This window comes from Erythrolamprus reginae, chromosome 2 (assembly GCF_031021105.1).
Source record: "Erythrolamprus reginae isolate rEryReg1 chromosome 2, rEryReg1.hap1, whole genome shotgun sequence".
Taxonomy (NCBI): domain Eukaryota; kingdom Metazoa; phylum Chordata; class Lepidosauria; order Squamata; family Dipsadidae; genus Erythrolamprus; species Erythrolamprus reginae.
In genome coordinates this window covers 227,706,649-227,731,345 of record NC_091951.1, presented here as the reverse complement: position 1 = coordinate 227,731,345, position 24,697 = coordinate 227,706,649, and the positions used below count along the sequence as shown (strand labels likewise).

Below are 24,697 nucleotides of genomic sequence, written 5' to 3'. Positions count from 1 at the left end.
TTAAATATGTTAAAGGGTTAAATAAGGTTCAGGAGGGAAGTGTTTTAATAGGAAAGTGAACACAAGAACAAGGGGACACAATCTGAGGTTAGTTGGGGGAAGGATCAAAAGCAACGTGAGAAAATATTATTTTACTGAAAGAGTAGTAGATGCTTGGAACAAACTTCCAGCAGACGTGGTTGGTAAATCCACAGTAACTGAATTTAAACATGCCTGGGATAAACATATATCCATTGTAAGATAAAATATAGGAAATAGTGTAAGGGCAGACTAGATGGACCATGAGGTCTTTTGCTGCCCTCAATCTTTTATGTTTCTAAGGAATCAGGGTTGAAGTTGGGACTAAAGAAAATGAAATATTTGGGATTTGGTTATTGAGTAATCCAGGAAAAATTGTGGAGTTTAATTATAGACAGATATGGAGGAGAATGTTAAAACAGATGAGGACCTGGAAAGAGAAAAGGTTAAGGAGATTGGCTAAAATAAGAAAATTAAAAATGATGATAGTCCCCAAGATGATGTATCTGTTCCAGGTATTGCCAGGGGGTTTAAATGGGGAATGACTTAAGTAATGATTAAATAAACCAAATACTGCATCATATGCACTGTTACGAGCAAACAGAGCAACTCTTAACCTAATGAAATAGACAATCTTGATACATGTGGCTAAATCCTCTGGAACCAAACTCCCCCCAGAGATTAGGATTGCCCCCACCCTCCTTGCTTTTTGTAAACTTCTTAAAATCCACCTTTGCCGTCAGGCATGGGGGAAATGAGACATCTCCCCTTGACTATGTAGTTTTATGTATGGTACCGTATGTTTGTGTGTATGTTTTTTATATAATGGGGGTTTTAGGTCTTTAATGTAAACTGTTATTTTAGCCTTCAAGATTAGATTTGTTTATTGTATATTGTTTTTATCACTGCTGCAAGCCACCCCGAGTCTGCGGAGAGGGGCGGCATGGAAATTAATTATTATTAATAATAATAATAATAATAATAATAATAATAATAATAATAATAATAATAAGTCCGCATCAAAGCCAGATTTACTTATGTAAAAGATTAAAATCTTCTCTTCCTGAACATGGCAACTGGCATTGTAAATAGTCTATGCTGAGATCAGCTTAATAAGGGAAAAAAAAAAGAAACCTGCAATTCTGAATGCTTGAATATAAGGGTTTATTGTAATGTGTCTCTCTCTTGAAGGGGTCTTCCAGTGCCAGAGTGACCACAGATGTATACATGACAAGTATCAGTGCGATGGGATACAACATTGCCCTGATGGCTCTGATGAACTTAACTGCTGGACGCCAACACCCCTCTGTGCTTTACGTTGTGATGGCAACACTGTGTGTATCCTGGAGAGTTGGCTATGTGATGGGAACACAGACTGCTTTGATGGGGCAGATGAAAAAAACTGTGGTAAGCCAGGGCAGGAAAGACAGACATCTAAGAAGGAACAACCGGTTTTTAGATTATTGGTTTTCTAGGCAGGTTGTAGCTGGAACAAATAGGAAATTCTTTGAAATACAATGTTCCCTCGATTTTCGCGGGTTCGAACTTTGCGAAATGTCTATACCACGGTTTTTCAAAAATATTAATTAAAAAATACTTCCAAGGTTGGGAATCACTGCCCTATAGTCCTGGAGGCTGTTGGGACTAGTTTCCACATTTTGGGGGGGGGGGGTGTTGTTGTTATTTTTTGGCAAGATTTCAGAAGTGATTTGCCATTGCTTACATCCTAAGGCTGAGAGAGAGAGACCGACTGGCCCAAGGCCATCCAGCTTGATTCAAGCCTAAAGTGGGACTAGAACTGACACTCTCCTAGTTTCTAACCACACCATACACACCATCTCTACCAAATATTTTCCCTCAGCTACTTGGGGGAAGGGGCATAGCCTACAAATGCAAAATAAGACATGACTTGGTTTGTCCTGCATGTGTTACGGAAGACTCCTCACCATGTTTAACAGCTGTCTGCTCTAAGATCACAGGCTGACTTGTGGAAACCACATTTGGAACTTAACAGAGGGCTTGGGGGAACCCTTAAGCAGCCCCCCCCCCTCAGTTCTAATAATTGTGACTCTTTTATGGCCGAGACCCGTGGCTTCCTAACTCTAGTTCTGCACTCATATAACTAGGAAAATGTGGTTTCCACAAGGTAGTCTATGATCTTAGAGCCTAGGGGTCAAGACCCCTTTGGGGGGGATCGGGGTCGAATGATCGTTTCACAGGGGTCGCCTAAGACCACGGGAAAAGACAAATTTCCCATGGTGTTAGGAACTAAAGTTTCTATTCTGGTCTCTTGGAACATATTTTTACAATCCGACCAATCAGGCGTTTACAGTGGGAGTGTCTCTCTGACCTTCCTGCCAATCAGCTTAAAGCTCTGTTGGGACAATTGGTGCTAGACTTATGGTTGGGGGTCACCACAACATGAGGAACTGTATTAAGGGGTTGCGGCACTAGAAAGTTTGAGAACCACTGTCTTAGAGCAAGGCTAGGGTAAGAGTTAGGTCTCTGACAGCAAAAAGGAGTTGGGGGGCGACATGCGCAAGTAAGGTGAGTGTCCCCCCCCCCAAATAAGATCTGGTGCCTTTTTTGATGACAGTAAGTAATTAAGTAAGTAAGTAAGTAAGTAAGTAAGTAAGTAAGTAAGTAAGTAAGTGAGTGAGTAAGTGGGTAAGTAAGTAAGTAAATAAGTAAGTAAATGAGTTAGTGAGTAAATGGGTAAGTAAGTAAGTGAGTAAGTAGGTAAGTAAGTAAGTAAATAAGTAAGTAAGTGATTAAGTAGGTAAGTAAGTAAATAAGTAAGTAAGTAAGTAGGTAGGTAGGTAGGTAAGTAAGTAAGTAGGTAAGTAAGTAAGTAGGTAAGTAAGTAAATAAGTAAGTAAGTAAGTAAGTAAGTGAGTAAGTAGGTAAGTAAGTAAATAAGTAAGTAAGTAAATAAATAAATACTGTACATAAACAAACAAACAAACAAACAAACAAACAAACAAACAAACAAATAAATAAATAAATGTCTTATTTTTGGGGAAACACGGTATTACAATGTCATGGCCAAATAAGGAACATCAATCTTTTGCTGCACGTATTACCTTTCTACCATGTAAGGTAAATAGCATTCCTTTTATATAATCTTTAAAGCTATTGTTACTTACTAATTGATTCCTGCTGTCTGGATACATTTTCGGGGGAGGCGTGAAACACGGGAAGGTTAAACATCATTATCTGCTTGCAGCCCAGATCAAATGCGATGGCCTGCACTTCCAATGCAAAAGCGGGCAGTGCATTTCTACTTTCTTGCACTGTGATGGAAATTACAACTGCGAGGACCGTTCCGACGAAGAAGACTGCCCGGCCCCCAGACAAGCTTCCTGCTACCACGATGAAATCAAATGCCACGGAAGTGGAGAATGCATCCTGAAGCAATGGCTTTGTGATGGGGACACGGATTGCAAAGACGGGTCAGACGAGCAGGTACAAATGGTGAAATCCCTAAAGTAAGCTAGCTGTCCCTTTGGGGGCAAACAGGACAATACGGTGCCATCTCAACCACTCAGCAGATGGAATAAGCTACTGGGATACTCCACTGCAGTCCTTGCCTTTAATTGAGAATTAAGTAGCCTTAATTGTGGGATGCTTAAGCAGTGGGGTGGTCACCTAGAGATTAAGAAGACTGCCTGACCCTGAGGAGGCTGAGAGTTCAGTCATGGGCAATGGCAGGCGTTTCTCTATCAGGGCAGGAAGAAAAAATATCTGCTGTGAACTCCATGTGGCATCAGGAAGGGCATCCGGCCAGTAAATGATCAGCTCCATCCAATCGCCCCGGCTCCATCCCAATATAAGGGAATACAGGACCATAAAAAGAAAAAAAAGTGGGATGCTTATTTCTGAATACTTATGGTTACGGTCACTGCTAGTACCCGACATATTCCAAATAATAGGTACCAAATGCCTCCAAACTGCTAGAGATGTTAAGATACAGTGGTACCTCTACTTAAGAACACCTCTAATTTTCTAGCTAAGAACCGGTTGTTCAAGATTTTTTTGCCTCTACTTAAGAACCATTTTCTACTTAAGAACCTGAGCCCGGAAAAATTTCCCAGGAAATTGAAAGCGGCACAAAGGCCTGGCTAGTTTCCTGCCATTCCCCCTTTAATCCTGGTTATCTTGGGCTGCCAGAGGAGCCTTTCGGTGGCGCTTAAGGAGGCTTTGGCAGTCCAGAGCGAATGAAGTATTTTCCTTTCTCTGGGCGCTTGGAGAGGGAATAAACCTCTGCCAGGGCCCAGAGAAAAGAAACTCTCCCTTGACTCTGGGCAGCCAAGGAGTCACCACAGCGAAGGAAAGGCCCTGGCTACAAAGCAAGTGAGCAAGAAAAGAAGGGAGCCCTTCAGCATGGGAAGGAAGAGGCAGCAGGTGGCAGCAGCAGCAGCCGGTGTATGGGAGGCAGCCTCACACTGGGTGTTTGGGAGGCTCGTGCTTCTCCTCGCTGCCTCAGAGTCCCTCTGTTTTTTTTAAGCCTTAAAGTTTTGAATTTTTTTGATTCCTCTCACCTCACCTTCTTTCTTCGGCAGTGACTGTCCTCCTCTTCTTCTTCTTCCTCCCCCCCCCCAAATTCCGAGCTTTTATTTCTTTCCTAATGGGTTTACACTTTATTTGCTTTTATATTGATTCCTACGGGAAAAATTGCTTCTTCTTAAGAACGTTTCTACTTAAGAATCTGTCCCAGAATGAATTAAGTTCTTAAGTAGAGATACCACTGTACTTCTTTCTAAAGATATGCAATCTGCATAGGCAGACTTCTCAGCAAATCAAAAGGTCCCTTCCCAGAAACACATTTTCCAGGTTTCTTCTCAATTGTGCCTGTTTTCATTGCCCCCAAGTTCTCCGTATCACGGCTCAGATAGCATTTTTTTCTACAGCAGTATAAGCATCTCTAAGCCAAGTCAGTGTAACGTTGCCAGCAGGCAAGAAGAATACAATAGAGCTGGAAGGGACCTTGGAGGTCTTGTAGTCCAGCCCCCTGCTCAAGCAGGAGAACCTATACAGGGGCGGATTCCCATTACCACCGCTATTGGTGCGCCGCATGTGCAGCTTCAGATCTCGTGCATGCGCATGCATGCGTCCCAGCGTGTGTGTGCAAGATAGAAACATAGAAGACTGACAGCAGAAAAAGACCTCATGGTCCATCTGGTCTGCCCTTATACTATTTTCTGTATTTTATCTTAGGATGGATATATGTTTATCCCAGGCATGTTTAAATTCAGTTACTGTGGATTTATCTACCACGTCTGCTGGAAGTTTGTTCCAAGGACAAACTTCCAGCAGATTTCAGTAATTTTTTTGTCAAGTAGAAATCGTATAGAATGGTAGTTGGGTAAGGGAAGATGGCTACAAATAAATGCAATATGTAAATATCTGAATGAAAGGGAGAATAAAGAAGGAGGAGATAGAGCTAGAGAAAATAATAAGAGAAAAAACTGAGGGTACAAAGGCGCAAGCAACCAATATATATATAAGATGTTAGTGAAGTCAGACAGGGATGTGATCCAAGGATTGACTAAATGGTGGCGAAATGAGATACAAGTAGAGGTGCAAGAGATGGAAAATACAGTAGAGAATATAAGGAAAATCAAGAATGCAAGGGTTAGGGAAATGAGAAGGAAAATATTACATAAGTGGTATTACACACCCGTTCAACTTGCACACTTTCAGCAGAACGTTAAAGGTATCTGTTGGCATGGGTGCCAAGATAAAGGAGTGTTTATGCATATGCTCTGGGAATGCCCAGTGGTGCAGAACTTTTGGCAAAAAGTGCAAGAGGATATTAATAGGATATTAAATATAAGATGGACGATTACTAAGGAAATGGCAGTATTAGTAAAAAGTAGTGAGATGGGAGAATACAGAGAAATAAAACAAGCAGCGATAGAAAGCGCTCAGGCAGTAATAGTCTTGGGTTGGAAGGATGCGGCAAAATGGACAATGCAAAATTGGTGTAGGTATATGGTGGACCCCATTCAATTGGAGATTACGGATAAAGGGATGAATTTGACTAATGAAACTGATTTGCAACAGCTGATGGGGCGATGGGACAAGGTAAGACGATATATGGCGAGTAGGATCCGAGACCAAGTTATAAGAAACAAGTTGGAATCACTCTATAATATGTAAAGAAATATTTCACTCTTGGGTTTAAATGATTTATACAAGAAATACCCCCAACTAGTGGTGGGGTGTGATTGATTGTCTGGTGGTGGGCACAATCACTGAGCACATGTTATATGTCATATGTTGTGTATGTGTTTTATATTATAAAAACCAATAAAAATATTAGTTTTTTTCAAAAGGTAATTTTTTTGCTTCCATGGGCAGAAGTAAAAAAACACCGAAATCTCGTGTGTCCCCTTGTGAGATTTTGTTCTCTGTGCATGCACAGAGGTAAACCCATGCTGGGGTATGTGCATGCAAGAGACCCAAAGGTGCACAACGCAACGATTGCTACTGGTGCGCCGTCCTTTACTGTACCGGTAGCAACCCACTAATGAACCTATGCTTTCTCAAATCTCCAGGTATTTCAAATGTTTCATTGTTGTACAGCAGAAGTTCTTGATGGATGGATTGATTGGTTGGTTGGTTTTTACAGGACTGTGGATTTCCAAAGAAATGATGTGGTGCCCATCAGTGGCAATGCTACCACTCATTACAATGCATCCCAGATCAATGGAATTGTGATGGGAAACGTGACTGCAGAGACGGGACTGATGAGATTGGATGTATGTAAACTTTCTCCATCTTGGTAGCTGTTGCAATAGTCTTGTTTTTTGAAGTGGTGGGAGGGATCTGTCTTTCTTAGGAGGCATTAGCTTAACAGAGAGAAGTGCTGCAAAACAAGAGCCAAGTTACAATGACAGCAGTTCTATGTTAGTCTTTAAATGTTTTTAGTTTAATGTCCTATGGAGTTGAAATTTAAGGATATTGTGGGGCACCTCATTCTCACCATGCGCTGTTGCCATTTATTTCAATTTGTGCTTGCCAGATTGTTGCGCTCATGTTCTCCTTTTTTTAAAAAAATACAACTTTATTAAACTTATCAAAGTATAAAATAAAAATGGAAATGGAAACAATGGGCAAAGAGGGAAGGGGAAGAGAGAGAGAAGTGTAGGTTAAAGAGGAAAGGGAACAGCTACTGACAACTTCTCTTTTCTGCATACTAGAATAAAATATAACATTGCAGCCTCAAATTTCTACTTTTGCATACTTAATATGGACTAGCCTTTTCTAGAGCATACTTGTCTAATCAGCAAATCCCAAAGTCAAAATTTTTGGGGGGTTTTCAAAGTACATTTTATTGAATTTTTTCACATAAACACCCTCCCCCAAATATAATTTCAGTAATACACCTTGTCGTATTATATATTTTTCATATCTAAGGCTATTGTTTTTAACTTAAAGATTCTTATTTCTATTTACAATTTTATACGTGTTGTATATTACATTACAGGGTTTTGACCATCTCTGCTAATTCCATCAGTTTCCAGCCATTCTTCTTCCATTTCTTCCAGTTAGGATATCTTTCTATTTTTATGCATGGAGCATTCTCGCTTCTATCAACATCTAAAACAACAAAGTTCAAAATTCTTTGTTGACTTGTATTATTCTCCCCATACCCATTCCAAATCAATCAAAGGGAAAGTCGTATTGAATTTGGCTCATGCTTCATTAGATTTCAATGGTTATTTTATATATAATTGTGCTAAAACTAGAATCTTGAAGTCCTCTTTGCTTTTCCAGGTAAGCCCAGGAGCTGCCATAGCTATGAGTTTCAGTGTGGTGATACCTATGTCAATTACACTTTGGTCTGCAATGGGAAACCCGACTGCCAAGATGGAATGGATGAAGGCAACCATTGTGCCGTGCCATGTCAAAAACTGTGTGCTCACATTTGTTACAAGTCTCCTCATGGGCCTGTAAGTGAAGACCAGCATTAGAATGTTGATGATGCTTAGGATGATGCTTAAAAATGGATAACATAAGAACTGAAGAGTTGGCCTTCTCGGGTCCCGTCAACTAAACAATGTCGTTTGGCGGGCCCCAGGGGAAGAGCCTTCTCTGTGGCGGCCCCGGCCCTCTGGAACCAGCTCCCCCCTGAGATTAGAACTGCCCCCACCCTCCTTGTCTTTCGCAAGTTACTTAAGACCCACCTATATCGCCAGGCATGGGGGAACTAAGACATCTCCCCCAGGCTTATTATATTTCATGTTTGATGTGTATGTGCTGTATGGTTTTTAATTGTTGAGGTTTTTATATATTTTATTATTAGATTTGTTCCATTATTATACTGTTTTTATTACTGTTGTGAGCCGCCCCAAGTCTTCGGAGAGGGGCGGCATACAAATCTAATAAATTGAATTGAATTGAATTGTAGAAGGAAAAAAATGGGTTAAGGAGATTTGCTTCCTCCTAGGCCAGTGATGGCGAACCTTTTTTTCCTCGGGTGCCAAAAAAGTGTGGGCGTGCACTATTGTGCATGCATGAGTGCCCACACCCATAATTCAATGCCTGTGGAGGGCAAAAACAGCTTCCCCTGTTCCCCGGAGGCCCTCTGGAGGCCAGAAATAGCCCATTTCCCAACTTCTGGTGGGCCCAGTAGGCTCATGTTTTGCCCTCCCCAGGCTCCAAAGGTTTCTCTGGAGCCAGAGGAAGGTAAAAACGCCCTCCTCCATTCTCCCTGGAAGCTCTCTGGAAGCCAAAAACGCCCTCCGAGAGCCTCTGGGTGAGCCAAAAATCAGCTGGCCAGCACACACATGCACTTTGGAGCTGAGCTAGGGCAACGGCTCGTGTGCCAGCAGATATGGCTCCGCGTGCTACCTGTCAAAGGTTCACCATCACTGTCCTAAGCTTTATGCTAAAATTCTTTCAAAATAGGAAAAATAGATAGCCATTCTCGAATAATAATACAATATGGACTTGTTGCTACTATTATAGCAAAAGGATAGTGATTGTAACCATGAAAAAATGGGAAATGTCGTATAAAATGCACTGGCGTATAAGACACAGCTTAAGTTTTGAGAGAGGAAAATAGGGGGGGGGAACCCACCTACCAGGTATTCATCTGGCTAGCATCCTTAGTCTGGTCAGCCTCAACTCATTATTTTATCCCCTGGTTAGGGCTGAAAAAAATAATCTTCGGAGGGAGTAGCAATGAAAACAAACCTACAAAAACCTAGGGCTGGAATAAAAACTTTTTTGGAGAGAGTAGGAATGAAAAAAATCCTGCAAGCCAAGAAGATTGTTAGTAACTCATTAGGGGTGGGGGGGAAAAAGCTTCAAAAAGCTACATTTGGAGTATAACATGCACCCAAATTTTCAGCCTCTTTTAGGCGGGGAAAGGGTACGCCTTATACTCTGAAAAATACAGTATTTGGGGAGAGGGTTATGACAGTATTAAAATGCAGAGGCATCTTGCTGGCAACAAAGATATATATAATCAAAGCAATAGTTTCCCCAGTTGTAATGTAAAAGCTGCATTATTGTTTGATTGGCTGAATAAAGAAGTAATACTTTCAAACTCTGGTTCTGGTTCCCATGTCTGAGAATAACCTGCATTGTGAGAACCATTAATATAAAACTAGATAAAAGAAAATAAGACTGTTCATTGAAACTGTTGGTAATTAAACTCCAACTATAAAATATTTTGAACAAGAAGTACAAAGGCAAGAGTTGTTGAAGTCTCAGATGGTTGGAAAAATCTGAGGCAGTAGAAAAAGAGACCAGAAAGGCTTCAGGAGTTAAATTATCTTGTTGATGACCTAATCATAATTTGATTAGAACTTGCTGATAGATAATCCTGGTGAGATGATTACTATTAAATCATAAAAAGTCATCAAGCAATGGAAGCAGATTGAAAGTGTAATCTAACAGCAGCAGGGGTGGGTTCTGGATCCTTTTGCTGCCAATTCGCTCAGGGTTGTACCGTACGCGTGCGCCCTCAGCAATAAAAATAAATAGCTGCTGCGCATGTGCAGAAACAAAATTCAAGATGGTGGCACCCAAGGAGACACCAACAGAACTGGTTCTGTGACATCATCACTAAGTTAAAGTACCAATTAGAACCGGTAGGAACCCACCTCTGAACAGCAGGGGTATCCAACCTTGGCAACTTTAAAACCTGTGGACTTCAACTCCCAGAATTCCACCAACAAATAGCTCTTGAAGTTGCCAAGGTTGGACACCCCCTTCCTTAGAGCAAGAGAATAAGACTAAATGCAAGTGTTTTAAAAGAAAACCGGAAACCATCTCTTTATATCTTTGGGTTTTTTTCTTTCTTGATTTTTCTTTCATTTTCTGTTATCACTTTCCCCTTTTCTTTTTCTTTAAATGTGAATTGTTTTACTTTGTAAAAAAAATTCTTTAGTGAAACATAATTTTTTTGGGGGGGAACCCCAATGCCTTCAAATGTATTACTTAAGCGCATACTTGCAAATTAAATCTCAATTTGTATTTGGACTCTGTGTTTCCAGAGAATCAACCCTGGAGGGCAGAGTGAGGAGAAGGAGAAATAGTTGTTATTACTTAAGCGCAAATTAAATCTCAATTTGTATTTGGACTCTGTGTTTCCAGAAGCAACCCTTGGAGGGCAGAGTAAGGAGAAGGAGAAATAGTGAAACTTTACATAGGTAATAACGCCTGTTTTCTAATTTTCAGCAATGTGCTTGCAATGAGGGGTTCATCTTAAGAAATGATGGGCGCTCTTGCAAAGACATCAATGAATGCAAAGAGTTGGCAGTTGATAAATGTAGCCAGACCTGTGTCAATACAGAAGGCGGTTACTCCTGCACATGCCACCCTGGATATCAACTGGAGCCCGATAACCACACATGTAAAGTAATAGGTAGGTTTATTCCTGTCCACTGATTGGCTTTCCATTGATTCTCTTTAGGATTCAAATTTAGGATTTAATGCGTAATTTTTTGTGTGAAGTCAAATATGTAACATAGAAAACTTTGCCTTCTGGGTAAGAAGTCTTGAAATAAGTCCCTCTGGCTTCACACTATTAAGCTGGAGGGATGTATTGAGAGATATGAAAGCTGTTACATAGATAAATGTAGATAATAAATGTAGATAAATGTAGATGCTGTCAAAGTCCCTGATGAAGACAATGTCTTCAAAGGGGCTAAGAGCAACCCAGCCGTGTGGGATCACTCACGAACGCAAATCCTAGAAAGAAGACTTGGACACATTCTCTCTCTGGGTGAAGTGACACAGTATAGAGTTGTGTATTCCTTTTTATTTGGGAGCATAAGGAAATGGGGATAATTACACGTACATGTCAAGTGATACACAAACATCCAATAACATAACTTCAAACATGACGTGATTGCAATTTATATTAAAATTAACTAGTTTTGTCTTTGCCATAGGTTCCGAGCCATTACTGCTAGTTGCAGTTCAGTTTGACTTAATTGTATTCGGAATAAGGACCATGAAAGAGGATGTTGTCATGAGAGTCGATCATGACTTCATTATCTTTTCCATTGACTACGATTTCGTATCCGAGACTGTCTTTTGGATGAATCTCAATGCAGACAGTATTAATTGGATTGATATGCAAACCAAGGAAAAGGGAATTCTAATAAAAGGTGGGTCTTGATATATTTTCAGTTGTTTAGACAGTTTTTAATAAGTTAGTGGCTTAGGACAAAACTAATCGTAACTTTGGCAAGTCAAATAAACTATTGGTAGAACTCCTATTTGACTGTTGAAGCTGACTCACACTCTCACATGCTTAGGAAGCTTCACAGGTTCACCCGAGACAAGGTGAAAGTCAAATCCACTTACACTTAAACAGAAAAAAAGCTAAGGAAAAATTGAGTGCTCATATTTCTAAACTGATACTTTTAACAAAATAATTTTAAGAAACAGCAATACCAGGTGGATTCACACACCTAATCCTGCCTGCAAGTTTTAGATGACAGACTGGAGGAAAGATTTCATCAAGTTCCTCCAGGAAGAAAACATACAAGTTGACAAAGTCCCATATGACAGATGATGTTATCCTACTAAAGTCCCTCATGAATGGCATAGGAATAATATGTGTCACTTGGGACAATTGCTCAGAAGGCCAACAATCCCTTGCTGTAGAGTTGATGATGGTTGAAATCTGCAGCTTATTTATTTATTTTTATTTATTTTGTCCAATACACAATACATATTGAGGCGAATAGACATGAAGTATTATATATAAAGAAAAGATATGAAAATAGAGGAGAAGATATATGAAAGGGAGAAAAGATATATGATATATGGGATAAGGAGAGACAATTGGACAGGGGACGAAAGGCACACTGGTGCACTTATTTACTTCCCTTACTGACCTCTTAGGAACCTGGAGAGGTCAATCGTGGATAGTCTAAGGGAGAAATGTTGGGGGTTAGGGGTTGACACTATTGAGTCCGGTAATGAGTTTGAGCTTCTATGAGCTTCTAGTCTATAAATGTAAAGATTCTTCCAGTGTACACTAAGAGAGAGACAGTAACAGCAGAACTGACCCCTAAAAAAGCATCCTTTTGTGTCTATTGGTCAACTATGAGTATTTTTGAGGATTGTCTAAGAAGATGGATTTCAAGCACAATTAACACTGAACAATTTACCAATAACAGTCGTAACTGTTCAGCCTTAAACCAGAGATATTCTGCACAAAACCCTCTGAACAGGATGTCTTTTCCCTTATATGGCTATTTAAAAAAACAATTTGTAATAAAATTTTGCTTTTCAATTACTGACTTCATAGGAGATGTTGGCTGATATTTCCCATTCACATGTTTGTAAATCTTAACAATAGACAGTTCATTTCTATCATTTCAAACATTGGATTGCAGGCATCAAATCTGACAGTATAGCAGTGGACTGGTTAGGAAGGAACCTTTACTGGACTGATGGTATCTCAGGACAGATCTTGGCTACATAGTTGAATACCACTTGGAAGGGAAATCCTGTCTATACAGTGGTTCTTGAGGATCTGGAGCAACCACAGTCATTAGTTCTCCACCCACTGGATAGGTAAGCCTTTTCTATTTTGCTTGGGCTTGTTGGAATGGTTCAAAAGAATTAGGAATAGATCTCAGAAACAAGATGGATAGATGAGTCCATTGAGTCGCTAATGTTGTCTTTTTAGAGAAGATATTTCAGTGGGGGATGACTTGAAAACACTGTCTGAGCTCATGTTGATATGTGGTCAGGTCTGTCCAGTTACGGTATACGATTGAATCGTAATTGATAAGGCAAATGGATATTTTTAGAGAGAAGAAACTAGGAGTAGAGTTCTATTGATTCTGCTTGATTTATTTATTATTTATTAAATTTATATGCTGCCCAACTCACTTTACAAAGTGATCCTGGGCAATTAACCATGAAAGTGATAAATATTCAAATATTAACCACAGTAGACACAAAATTTTAAAAACCAAAGGCAAGATTGTTCGCAGCTTTTGATATTCTGATCATCAAATTTATTTGGCCTGCTGTGTAACAGTTGTTTGTTTTGTCCAGTACACAATAATACACAATGAGGGTTAGAGAGGATATAATCAGGTAGAATGTATTAAAGGGGGAATAGAGGAGAAAATAAAGGAGTGAAATATAACTATGAGAGAATAGCAGGAAAAGATATAGGTATAGAAGAGAAGATATATGAGATACAGGAGAGACAATAGGGCAGGGGACAGTAGGCACTCTGGTGCACTTATGTACGCCCCTTACTGACCTCTTATGAACTTGGTGAGGTTAGGCCGTGCCCCATAAAAGCACTGGATGAACATATACTGGCAGTTCATTTAATAAGGAGATTCCACTCTTTTCCTGGGATTATTCAGTGTCTGTAACGGTTTCATCATTAGGCTTATGATGCCCAGTTTACATTCCCTTGACATCAGAGTCAAGTGAAGCTTCTCCACACTTGAATGTGATGGGATAGGTGAGAAATACTCAGCTGAAGTTGAATCCCGAAGGATTGTTTTGTGGACAACGTGGAATTGTCTACCTGGGACTGGCTGCAGCCTTCTGAAGGAGTAGATGCATGACTTGAACTTTCCCTATGTCTTTTTTCAGATTCACCTAATTTACTAGCTATGGCAGTGTTTCTCAACCTTGGCCACTTGAAGATATCTGGACTTCAACTCCCAGAAGTCCCCAGCCAGCGAATGCTGGCTGGGGAATTCTGGGAGTTGAAGTCCAAATATCTTCAAGTGGCCAAGGTTGGGAAACACTGAGCTAGGGTAGGATAGAGCTATGTATACAAGGCAACCCTGAATTGAGCTTCACCAGAGAGCAAGATGCTGTTACAGATTGGAAGAGGCTGCCACATAGGACTAGCAAGCATAACACACTATTTTGAAGACACACACTGGCTACCAGTATGCTATCAGGCAGAGTCCCTGGAACTTGTCATATGAAGCACTGTGTGGCTAAGCCAGAGCGCCTGATAGTGTGCCTTTCCTCATACCTTCCTGTTTATCTAGTTAAGAGCTAGAAAAGATGCATTTTTAAGATGGTTCAAAATGGCTGGATATTAGCTTGATCTGAAGAGGGTATTTTTTAGCACAAGGTTGCAGCATTCCCTCCCTTTGAATAAAGGTTGCAGTGAGCCTTTTAAACCTACAAGCCAATTTAATATGTATTGACCCTGCTCTGCAGTCTGGTTTAGTATTGTTTCATGTTTTAAAGTTTAAATTTTAACAACATTTTAATATCTTTCTTGGGACTTTTTATTGAATCATCATTATTTTTTATTAAGATAGCTTCTTGCTCTTCTCCTTTATTGGTAAGAGGACTAAATTAGAGTCTATAATACCATGTTGCACTACTTGAAGCTCTTCAATTTTGCCTTAATTTTGTTAGTCACCTTGCTTACTCTTAGCTGCAGAAATACACATGTGCACACACACAAACACATGGAGTATAATATGCACATGGGATAGAAATGACCCTTAGCTTGGGAATGGAATAGAATCTCAAAATGAAAACTTGCCTCAGATTACCAAAAATTTTAAATGATGTAGATGCAAAATAATAAACAATGTTTTTATTTAGTTTGGCTCTAATACTATTTAAAGGCAAATGCAATGGCCCATTTGAAGGGTTAGGCTTAGACCCCAGATGTATTAAGCTTTAACAGAGTAGTCTACACTCCCCCAAGCTCCATGCTTAATGGGAGCCACGGTATATGATGCCACGATTGTGCTGAAACTGTAGATCTGATTCATGATTGGATAAAAAGAGAGTGGTGATCTAACTTTAAATTCCAAAGAATGTAGGATTTATATGAAGAGACATTAATCAAAAGAATTCTGATACTAATGTTTCCCTAGATTGAAATCATCTGAAATACTAGTGGGTCTTCTTGTCTGGTACCCTAAATAAAATGTACAATGAAGGCCATCTAACTTGGTGGTCAATAACTCTTCTAGAAAGCATTGTAAGCCATAGTAGTTGAATTCCATTCTAAAAATATATGTCACATTATCCTCTCTTTCCTAGATTTATGTACTGGTGTGAAATAGGCGTTGAATCCATAATCAAGAAAGCAGGGATGGAGGGAAGTAATAAAGAAGTGATAATTGATAATGGACTTGGTTGGCCCACAAGCCTAGCCATTGATTTCTTGAGCTGGAGAATTTTCTGGTCTGATGACAAGTTTCACTCCATTGGCTCAGCCTCTTTGGATGGTAGCGATATGAAGGTATTGCCAACTATATGTACATAACGTTTATGGAAGCAGGCAAGAATTTATTTGAGTTCTTTGTTTTAAACCAGAGGTGTCAAACTCAATTTCATTGAGGGCCGTATCGGGGCTGTATTTGACCTCGGGGCGGGGTGGGAGAGGCCAGGATGGGTGTGGCCAGCTCAATGTCACTCCTGTGATGGCCCAAGCACTCTGCCAGCAAAAACAGGCTCCTGAGTTCCGTTTTCAGCTGTCATTCATTCATTCATTCATTCATTCATTTATTCATTAGATTTGTATGCCGCCCCTCTCCATAGACTCGGGGCGGCTAACAACAATAATAAAACAATATGTACAAATCTAATATTTAAGTTAATTTTTTTAAAAAACCCTTATTTGAGAAACCAATCATACAAACAGACATACCATGCATAAATTTTATAAGCCTAGGGGGAGGAAATATCTCAGTTCCCCCATGCCTGACGACAGAGGTGGGTTTTAAGGAGCTTACGAAAGGCAAGGAGGGTGGAGGCAACTCTGATCTCTGGGGAGAGTTGGTTCCAGAGGGTCAGGGCCGCCACAGAGAAGGCTCTTCCCCTGGGTCCCGCCAAATGGCATTGTTTAGTCGAGGGGACCCGGAGAAGGCCAACTCTGTGGGACCTAACTGGTCGCTGGGATTCGTGCGGCAGACGGTGGTCATGGCCTCTTGCAACGGAGCCCTGTTTTCACTGGCAAAAGGTTGCAGAAGGCCGTGGCAGCCCAAACCGGAGCTTGGGAGCCTATTTTCATTGGCAGAAGCACCGAGGACTGATCCTTCACTGTTTCCAGGGTAGCCCCACAGACCAGATCTAAGTATCCTGTTGGCCACATCCGGCCCCCGGGCCTTGAATTTGACACCCCTGTTTTAAAGGAAAGTGTCAATTCTGATAATGTCATCATCTTGTTCTTTTCTGGGTAGCAGAAATAAATAAATAATTAATAATAATAATAATAATAATAATAATAATAATAATAATAATAATAATATTAAATTTGTATGCCACACTTCTTCGAAACTAGGGGAATGTGTCCAACTTCTAGATCTTTTAGTGTGTCTGAAAATAAAATCTCAGTCCCTGAGCTGTGATGCATCTCTTAACAATATTTTTTCCCTTAGATATTTCAGATGAATGAGATACATAGTCCTTTCTCAGTGAGTGTGTTTGAAGACTACATCTTTTGGTCTGACTTGCAAACAAGGATAGTACAGAAGATAGACAAAAGGACAGCCAAAGAACAGTTCTCCTAAAGAGTCATGGACAACCATATGGATTAAAGGTATTGCACAAGTAGTACACATTATGGAAAGGTTGATGACTGGAACAAGTGCCTATTTTTATTTTACTTGGCCAACGGCATGTCTCTAGCTTTAAATGAATAAATGTTAAGGCAGGTTTATTTGGCCTGGATCTTCAAATATGCATGAGCCATATCCATGAGCTTCAAAAAGTATGAGCCAAGCCCCATACTTTGTCAGACTAAAGCTGCGTCAATACTGATATTGTATTGTGTTTATATTGTAACTGATAATAGAATTTTGACCAGGAATAAGTCATTTATACGAAAAGCTACTGTTGGTTATAGCGTAATTTGTTCAGAATGGGACAATTCACCATAGCCAAGTCTCTGTGGCCATCTGACCATGGCTAACGTGCCGTGGGACAATTCACCTCGGGACAATTTAACAATTCAATTTAATTATTTTAAATACATAAAAATTATGTTTTCATTCACATTTCATTTTGTCCCTCCTTCTTCTTCTTCATTCCAGCAGAAGTCCCTCACTGAGCTAAGCTAGTTTCCCTAAATAATAATAATAATAATAATAATAATAATAATAATAATAATAATAATAATAATAATAATAATAATTTATTAGATTTGTATGCCGCCCCTTTCCGAGGACTATTGCAATAATTTCAAATTTAGGTATTTTTGCAACAATCTTGGCTTATTAAAATAAGTTTTATATGGTAGAATAAGAAACTTCATAAAATGGGGCAGAATTCCCTTGACAAATATCTGAGTTAGCAACAGAAATTTTGGACTAAATTGTAGTCGCAAGTCCGAGAACTTACCTGTAGTTCTAAAACTAACAGGATCTTTCATAAATCTTACGTTATTTCGGTCAAACTTTTCTTATTTCAGAAATTTCTCCTCTATTAATAGAACTGGTTTATTTCTTTTGCTCAATCTACCTTCATATGGGATAAATGAAAAAATAATGTTGATTGGTATTGAACATTAAGAAAACAAGGGTAACGTCAACCAGTATGCTTATAGTGACCATACACTTGATGGCAGAGAAGTGAAGGTGATAACACTGTTTAGTTTTCTTGGACTCATAAAGATGGTAGGAAAAAAGACTATGGCAATCGTGAAGAATACTAATATTTGAATGACATTGCTTGGCCTTTTTATTTTTTAATCTTTGTTATCAATGGTTTTTTTTTCCTTTGATGATATATGGCTCTGAAGATTGAATGATGAGAAAGAAGATAGTCACATTCCAGTTATAGATTTGGAGACAGATCTAACAGTCCTATCAAATGAAAGAAAACACAGACAGTCATAAAGTGGATTGACTGCTTTTTTGAAATTATCTGGCTCTTGCCATCTGATGCAAGTAGACAATGGATGAAAATAGTGCAATATACTTTATTGTACATAGTATACACAGTCTGTGTTCCTTTAGTAATTTTTGTGGAGGAACATACAAAGTGCATAATAGAGATGCCCTGAAACTCCTGGTGTAACATTTTCATACTCTTGAAATTTTGGCTTTCAGGTGATGCGTGAAGTTCTGCAGGCACCAGCCCCTAACCCATGTGTAGAAGTTGGATGTTCGTATATGTGCCTCTTAAGCCCCAGCAAAAAAGGAAGCTGCCATTGCCCGCCTGAATCTGTACTATCAAGTGATGGAAAGACCTGCATTCCATTAAAGGAGTCAGCATTCATGTTATTGGATGGCCAGACAGATGTTACACAGGTATTACTTTCAATTGGATAATAAAGAGAATGGTAGCTGCAAACCAGTGAGGGGTTGCTACCGGTTGGGCCCAGTATGGCAAACCAGTAGTAGTGGTGAGAGGCTCTGCCCACCCTCCAAAATGTCGTCAAAAAACACTCTGCAAATGCGCAGAAGTGTTACCCCTGCGCTCCCGTTTCTGAACTGGTAGCAGAGGTAAATAGAACCCACTACTATTGCAAAATAATTTTCCCAAATGAAATGTTCTTACAGCTGTTTAATAGGCTGGCACAGCAAAGTGGCTTCTATTTGAATTTTCCTTAGTAACAAGTACATTTATTTATTGATTTGATTTGATTTGATTTGATTGATTTGATTTGACTGCAGAGACGGGACTGATGAGATTGGATGTATGTAAACTTTCTCCATCTTGGTAGCTGGTGCAATAGTCTTGTTTTTTGAAGTGGTGGGAGGGATCTGTCTTTCTTAGGAGACATTAGCTTAACAGAGAGAAGTGCTGCAAAACAAGAGCCAAGTTACAATGACAGCAGTTCTATGTTAGTCTTTAAATGTTTTTAGTTTAATGTCCTATGGAGTTGAAATTTAAGGATATTGTGGGGCACCTCATTCTCACCATGCACTGTTGCCATTTATTTCCATTTGTGCTTGCCAGATTGTTGCACTCATGTTCTCCTTTTTTTAAAAAAATACAACTTTATTAAACTTATCAAAGTATAAAATAAAAATGGAAATGGAAACAATGGGCAAAGAGGGAAGGGGAAGAGAGAGAGAAGTGTAGGTTAAAGAGGAAAGGGAACAGCTACTGACAACTTCTCTTTTCTGCATACTAGAATAAAATATAACATTGCAGCCTCAAATTTCTACTTTTGCATACTTAATATGGACTAGCCTTTTCTAGAGCATACTTGTCTAATCAGCAAATCCCAAAGTCAAAATTTTTGGGGGGTTTTCAAAGTACATTTTATTGAATTTTTTCACATAAACACCCTCCCCCAAATATAATTTCAGTAATACACCTTGTCGTATTATATATTTTTCATATCTAAGGCTATTGTTTTTAACTTAAAGATTCTTATTTCTATTTACAATTTTATACGTGTTGTATATTACATTACAGGGTTTTGACCATCTCTGCTAATTCCATCAGTTTCCAGCCATTCTTCTTCCATTTCTTCCAGTAAGGATATCTTTCTATTTTTATGCATGGAGCATTCTCGCTTCTATCAACATCTAAAACAACAAAGTTCAAAATTCTTTGTTGACTTGTATTATTCTCCCCATACCCATTCCAAATCAATCAAAGGGAAAGTCGTATTGAATTTGGCTCATGCTTCATTAGATTTCAATGGTTATTTTATATATAATTGTGCTAAAACTAGAATCTTGAAGTCCTCTTTGCTTTTCCAGGTAAGCCCAGGAGCTGCCATAGCTATGAGTTTCAGTGTGGTGATACCTATGTCAATTACACTTTGGTCTGCAATGGGAAACCCGACTGCCAAGATGGAATGGATGAAGGCAACCATTGTGCCGTGCCATGTCAAAAACTGTGTGCTCACATTTGTTACAAGTCTCCTCATGGGCCTGTAAGTGAAGACCAGCATTAGAATGTTGATGATGCTTAGGATGATGCTTAAAAATGGATAACATAAGAACTGAAGAGTTGGCCTTCTCGGGTCCCGTCAACTAAAAATGTCGTTTGGCGGGCCCCAGGGGAAGAGCCTTCTCTGTGGCGGCCCCGGCCCTCTGGAACCAGCTCCCCCCTGAGATTAGAACTGCCCCCACCCTCCTTGTCTTTCGCAAGTTACTTAAGACCCACCTATATCGCCAGGCATGGGGGAACTAATACATCTCCCCCAGGCTTATTATATTTCATGTTTGATGTGTATGTGCTGTATGGTTTTTAATTGTTGAGGTTTTTATATATTTTATTATTAGATTTGTTCCATTATTATACTGTTTTTATTACTGTTGTGAGCCGCCCCAAGTCTTCGGAGAGGGGCGGCATACAAATCTAATAAATTGAATTGAATTGAATTGTAGAAGGAAAAAAATGGGTTAAGGAGATTTGCTTCCTCCTAGGCCAGTGATGGCGAACCTTTTTTTCCTCGGGTGCCAAAAAAGTGTGGGCGTGCACTATTGTGCATGCATGAGTGCCCACACCCATAATTCAATGCCTGTGGAGGGCAAAAACAGCTTCCCCTGTTCCCCGGAGGCCCTCTGGAGGCCAGAAATAGCCCATTTCCCAACTTCTGGTGGGCCCAGTAGGCTCATGTTTTGCCCTCCCCAGGCTCCAAAGGTTTCTCTGGAGCCAGAGGAAGGTAAAAACGCCCTCCTCCATTCTCCCTGGAAGCTCTCTGGAAGCCAAAAACGCCCTCCGAGAGCCTCTGGGTGAGCCAAAAATCAGTTGGCCAGCACACACATGCACTTTGGAGCTGAGCTAGGGCAACGGCTCGTGTGCCAGCAGATATGGCTCCGTGTGCTACCTGTCAAAGGTTCACCATCACTGTCCTAAGCTTTATGCTAAAATTCTTTCAAAATAGGAAAAATAGATAGCCATTCTTGAATAATAATACAATATGGACTTGTTGCTACTATTATAGCAAAAGGATAGTGATTGTAACCATGAAAAAATGGGAAATGTCGTATAAAATGCACTGGCGTATAAGACACAGCTTAAGTTTTGAGAGAGGAAAATAGGGGGGGGGGGAACCCACCTACCAGGTATTCATCTGGCTAGCATCCTTAGTCTGGTCAGCCTCAACTCATTATTTTATCCCCTGGTTAGGGCTGAAAAAAATAATCTTCGGAGGGAGTAGCAATGAAAACAAACCTACAAAAACCTAGGGCTGGAATAAAAACTTTTTTGGAGAGAGTAGGAATGAAAAAAATCCTGCAAGCCAAGAAGATTGTTAGTAACTCATTAGGGGTGGGGGGGAAAAAGCTTCAAAAAGCTACATTTGGAGTATAACATGCACCCAAATTTTCAGCCTCTTTTAGGCGGGGAAAGGGTACGCCTTATACTCTGAAAAATACAGTATTTGGGGAGAGGGTTATGACAGTATTAAAATGCAGAGGCATCTTGCTGGCAACAAAGATATATATAATCAAAGCAATAGTTTCCCCAGTTGTAATGTAAAAGCTGCATTATTGTTTGATTGGCTGAATAAAGAAGTAATACTTTCAAACTCTGGTTCTGGTTCCCATGTCTGAGAATAACCTGCATTGTGAGAACCATTAATATAAAACTAGATAAAAGAAAATAAGACTGTTCATTGAAACTGTTGGTAATTAAACTCCAACTATAAAATATTTTGAACAAGAAGTACAAAGGCAAGAGTTGTTGAAGTCTCAGATGGTTGGAAAAATCTGAGGCAGTAGAAAAAGAGACCAGAAAGGCTTCAGGAGTTAAATTATCTTGTTGATGACCTAATCATAATTTGATTAGAACTTGCTGATAGATAATCCTGGTGAGATGATTACTATTAAATCATAAAAAGTCATCAAGCAATGGAAGCAGATTGAAAGTGTAATCTAACAGCAGCAGGGGTGGGTTCTGGATCCTTTTGCTGCCAATTCGCTCAGGGTTGTACCGTACGCGTGCGCCCTCAGCAATAAAAAAAAATAGCTGCTGCGCATGTGCAGAAACAAAATTCAAGATGGTGGCACCCAAGGAGACACCAACAGAACTGGTTCTGTGACATCATCACTAAGTTAAAGTACCAATTAGAACCGGTAGGAACCCACCTCTGAACAGCAGGGGTATCCAACCTTGGCAACTTTAAAACCTGTGGACTTCAACTCCCAGAATTCCACCAACAAATAGCTCTTGAAGTTGCCAAGGTTGGACACCCCCTTCCTTAGAGCAAGAGAATAAGACTAAATGCAAGTGTTTTAAAAGAAAACCGGAAACCATCTCTTTATATCTTTGGGTTTTTTTCTTTCTTGATTTTTCTTTCATTTTCTGTTATCACTTTCCCCTTTTCTTTTTCTTTAAATGTGAATTGTTTTACTTTGTAAAAAAAATTCTTTAGTGAAACATAATTTTTTTGGGGGGGAACCCCAATGCCTTCAAATGTATTACTTAAGCGCATACTTGCAAATTAAATCTCAATTTGTATTTGGACTCTGTGTTTCCAGAGAATCAACCCTGGAGGGCAGAGTGAGGAGAAGGAGAAATAGTTGTTATTACTTAAGCGCAAATTAAATCTCAATTTGTATTTGGACTCTGTGTTTCCAGAAGCAACCCTTGGAGGGCAGAGTAAGGAGAAGGAGAAATAGTGAAACTTTACATAGGTAATAACGCCTGTTTTCTAATTTTCAGCAATGTGCTTGCAATGAGGGGTTCATCTTAAGAAATGATGGGCGCTCTTGCAAAGACATCAATGAATGCAAAGAGTTGGCAGTTGATAAATGTAGCCAGACCTGTGTCAATACAGAAGGCGGTTACTCCTGCACATGCCACCCTGGATATCAACTGGAGCCCGATAACCACACATGTAAAGTAATAGGTAGGTTTATTCCTGTCCACTGATTGGCTTTCCATTGATTCTCTTTAGGATTCAAATTTAGGGTTTAATGCGTAATTTTTTGTGTGAAGTCAAATATGTAACATAGAAAACTTTGCCTTCTGGGTAAGAAGTCTTGAAATAAGTCCCTCTGGCTTCACACTATTAAGCTGGAGGGATGTATTGAGAGATATGAAAGCTGTTACATAGATAAATGTAGATAATAAATGTAGATAAATGTAGATGCTGTCAAAGTCCCTGATGAAGACAATGTCTTCAAAGGGGCTAAGAGCAACCCAGCCGTGTGGGATCACTCACGAACGCAAATCCTAGAAAGAAGACTTGGACACATTCTCTCTCTGGGTGAAGTGACACAGTATAGAGTTGTGTATTCCTTTTTATTTGGGAGCATAAGGAAATGGGGATAATTACACGTACATGTCAAGTGATACACAAACATCCAATAACATAACTTCAAACATGACGTGATTGCAATTTATATTAAAATTAACTAGTTTTGTCTTTGCCATAGGTTCCGAGCCATTACTGCTAGTTGCAGTTCAGTTTGACTTAATTGTATTCGGAATAAGGACCATGAAAGAGGATGTTGTCATGAGAGTCGATCATGACTTCATTATCTTTTCCATTGACTACGATTTCGTATCCGAGACTGTCTTTTGGATGAATCTCAATGCAGACAGTATTAATTGGATTGATATGCAAACCAAGGAAAAGGGAATTCTAATAAAAGGTGGGTCTTGATATATTTTCAGTTGTTTAGACAGTTTTTAATAAGTTAGTGGCTTAGGACAAAACTAATCGTAACTTTGGCAAGTCAAATAAACTATTGGTAGAACTCCTATTTGACTGTTGAAGCTGACTCACACTCTCACATGCTTAGGAAGCTTCACAGGTTCACCCGAGACAAGGTGAAAGTCAAATCCACTTACACTTAAACAGAAAAAAAGCTAAGGAAAAATTGAGTGCTCATATTTCTAAACTGATACTTTTAACAAAATAATTTTAAGAAACAGCAATACCAGGTGGATTCACACACCTAATCCTGCCTGCAAGTTTTAGATGACAGACTGAAGGAAAGATTTCATCAAGTTCCTCCAGGAAGAAAACATACAAGTTGACAAAGTCCCATATGACAGATGATGTTATCCTACTAAAGTCCCTCATGAATGGCATAGGAATAATATGTGTCACTTGGGACAATTGCTCAGAAGGCCAACAATCCCTTGCTGTAGAGTTGATGATGGTTGAAATCTGCAGCTTATTTATTTATTTTTATTTATTTTGTCCAATACACAATACATATTGAGGCGAATAGACATGAAGTATTATATATAAAGAAAAGATATGAAAATAGAGGAGAAGATATATGAAAGGGAGAAAAGATATATGATATATGGGATAAGGAGAGACAATTGG

The 24,697-nt window shown here is 39.5% G+C and overlaps 2 protein-coding genes across 4 annotated transcripts in view; both read left to right on the top strand.

Moving 5' to 3' along the window:
• Positions 1 to 24,697, top strand: part of LOC139162116 (low-density lipoprotein receptor-related protein 8-like) — a 67,489-nt gene that overhangs the window by 3,619 nt on the left and 39,173 nt on the right. Inside the window, exons 9-14 of one of the 3 annotated variants that reach the window (XM_070742160.1) lie at positions 1,210 to 1,425; positions 3,245 to 3,483; positions 6,653 to 6,782; positions 20,163 to 20,338; positions 23,077 to 23,263; positions 23,793 to 24,011. The gene's annotated coding sequence lies outside the window, so the exon portion shown is untranslated. Of the gene's footprint in view, positions 1 to 1,209; positions 1,426 to 3,244; positions 3,484 to 6,652; positions 6,783 to 7,800; positions 7,977 to 10,713; positions 10,897 to 20,162; positions 20,339 to 23,076; positions 23,264 to 23,792; positions 24,012 to 24,697 lie in introns of those variants that run through there. The other 2 variants (XM_070742161.1, XM_070742162.1) reach the window with 2 other exon arrangements.
• LOC139159523 (very low-density lipoprotein receptor-like) lies at positions 1,191 to 24,022 on the top strand. The gene is made up of 13 exons (XM_070736833.1): positions 1,191 to 1,425; positions 3,245 to 3,506; positions 4,890 to 5,083; positions 7,801 to 7,976; positions 10,714 to 10,900; positions 11,430 to 11,648; positions 13,014 to 13,068; positions 15,544 to 15,745; positions 16,967 to 17,044; positions 18,555 to 18,755; positions 20,163 to 20,270; positions 23,077 to 23,263; positions 23,793 to 24,022. The coding sequence occupies exons 1-13, from the start codon at positions 1,191 to 1,193 to the stop codon at positions 24,020 to 24,022; spliced, it is 2,334 nt and encodes a 777-aa protein (XP_070592934.1).

Excerpts from the sequence above, each read along its gene's own strand:
- LOC139159523 (XM_070736833.1), top strand. The coding sequence starts at position 1,191 with ATGTGTCTCTCTCTTGAAGGGGTCTTCCAGTGCCAGAGTGACCACAGA. Across the intron at positions 1,426-3,244 it reads GGCAGATGAAAAAAACTGTG|CCCAGATCAAATGCGATGGC; the intron begins GTAAGCCAGGGC and ends ATCTGCTTGCAG. Across the intron at positions 20,271-23,076 it reads CCAAGATGGAATGGATGAAG|CAATGTGCTTGCAATGAGGG; the intron begins GCAACCATTGTG and ends TCTAATTTTCAG.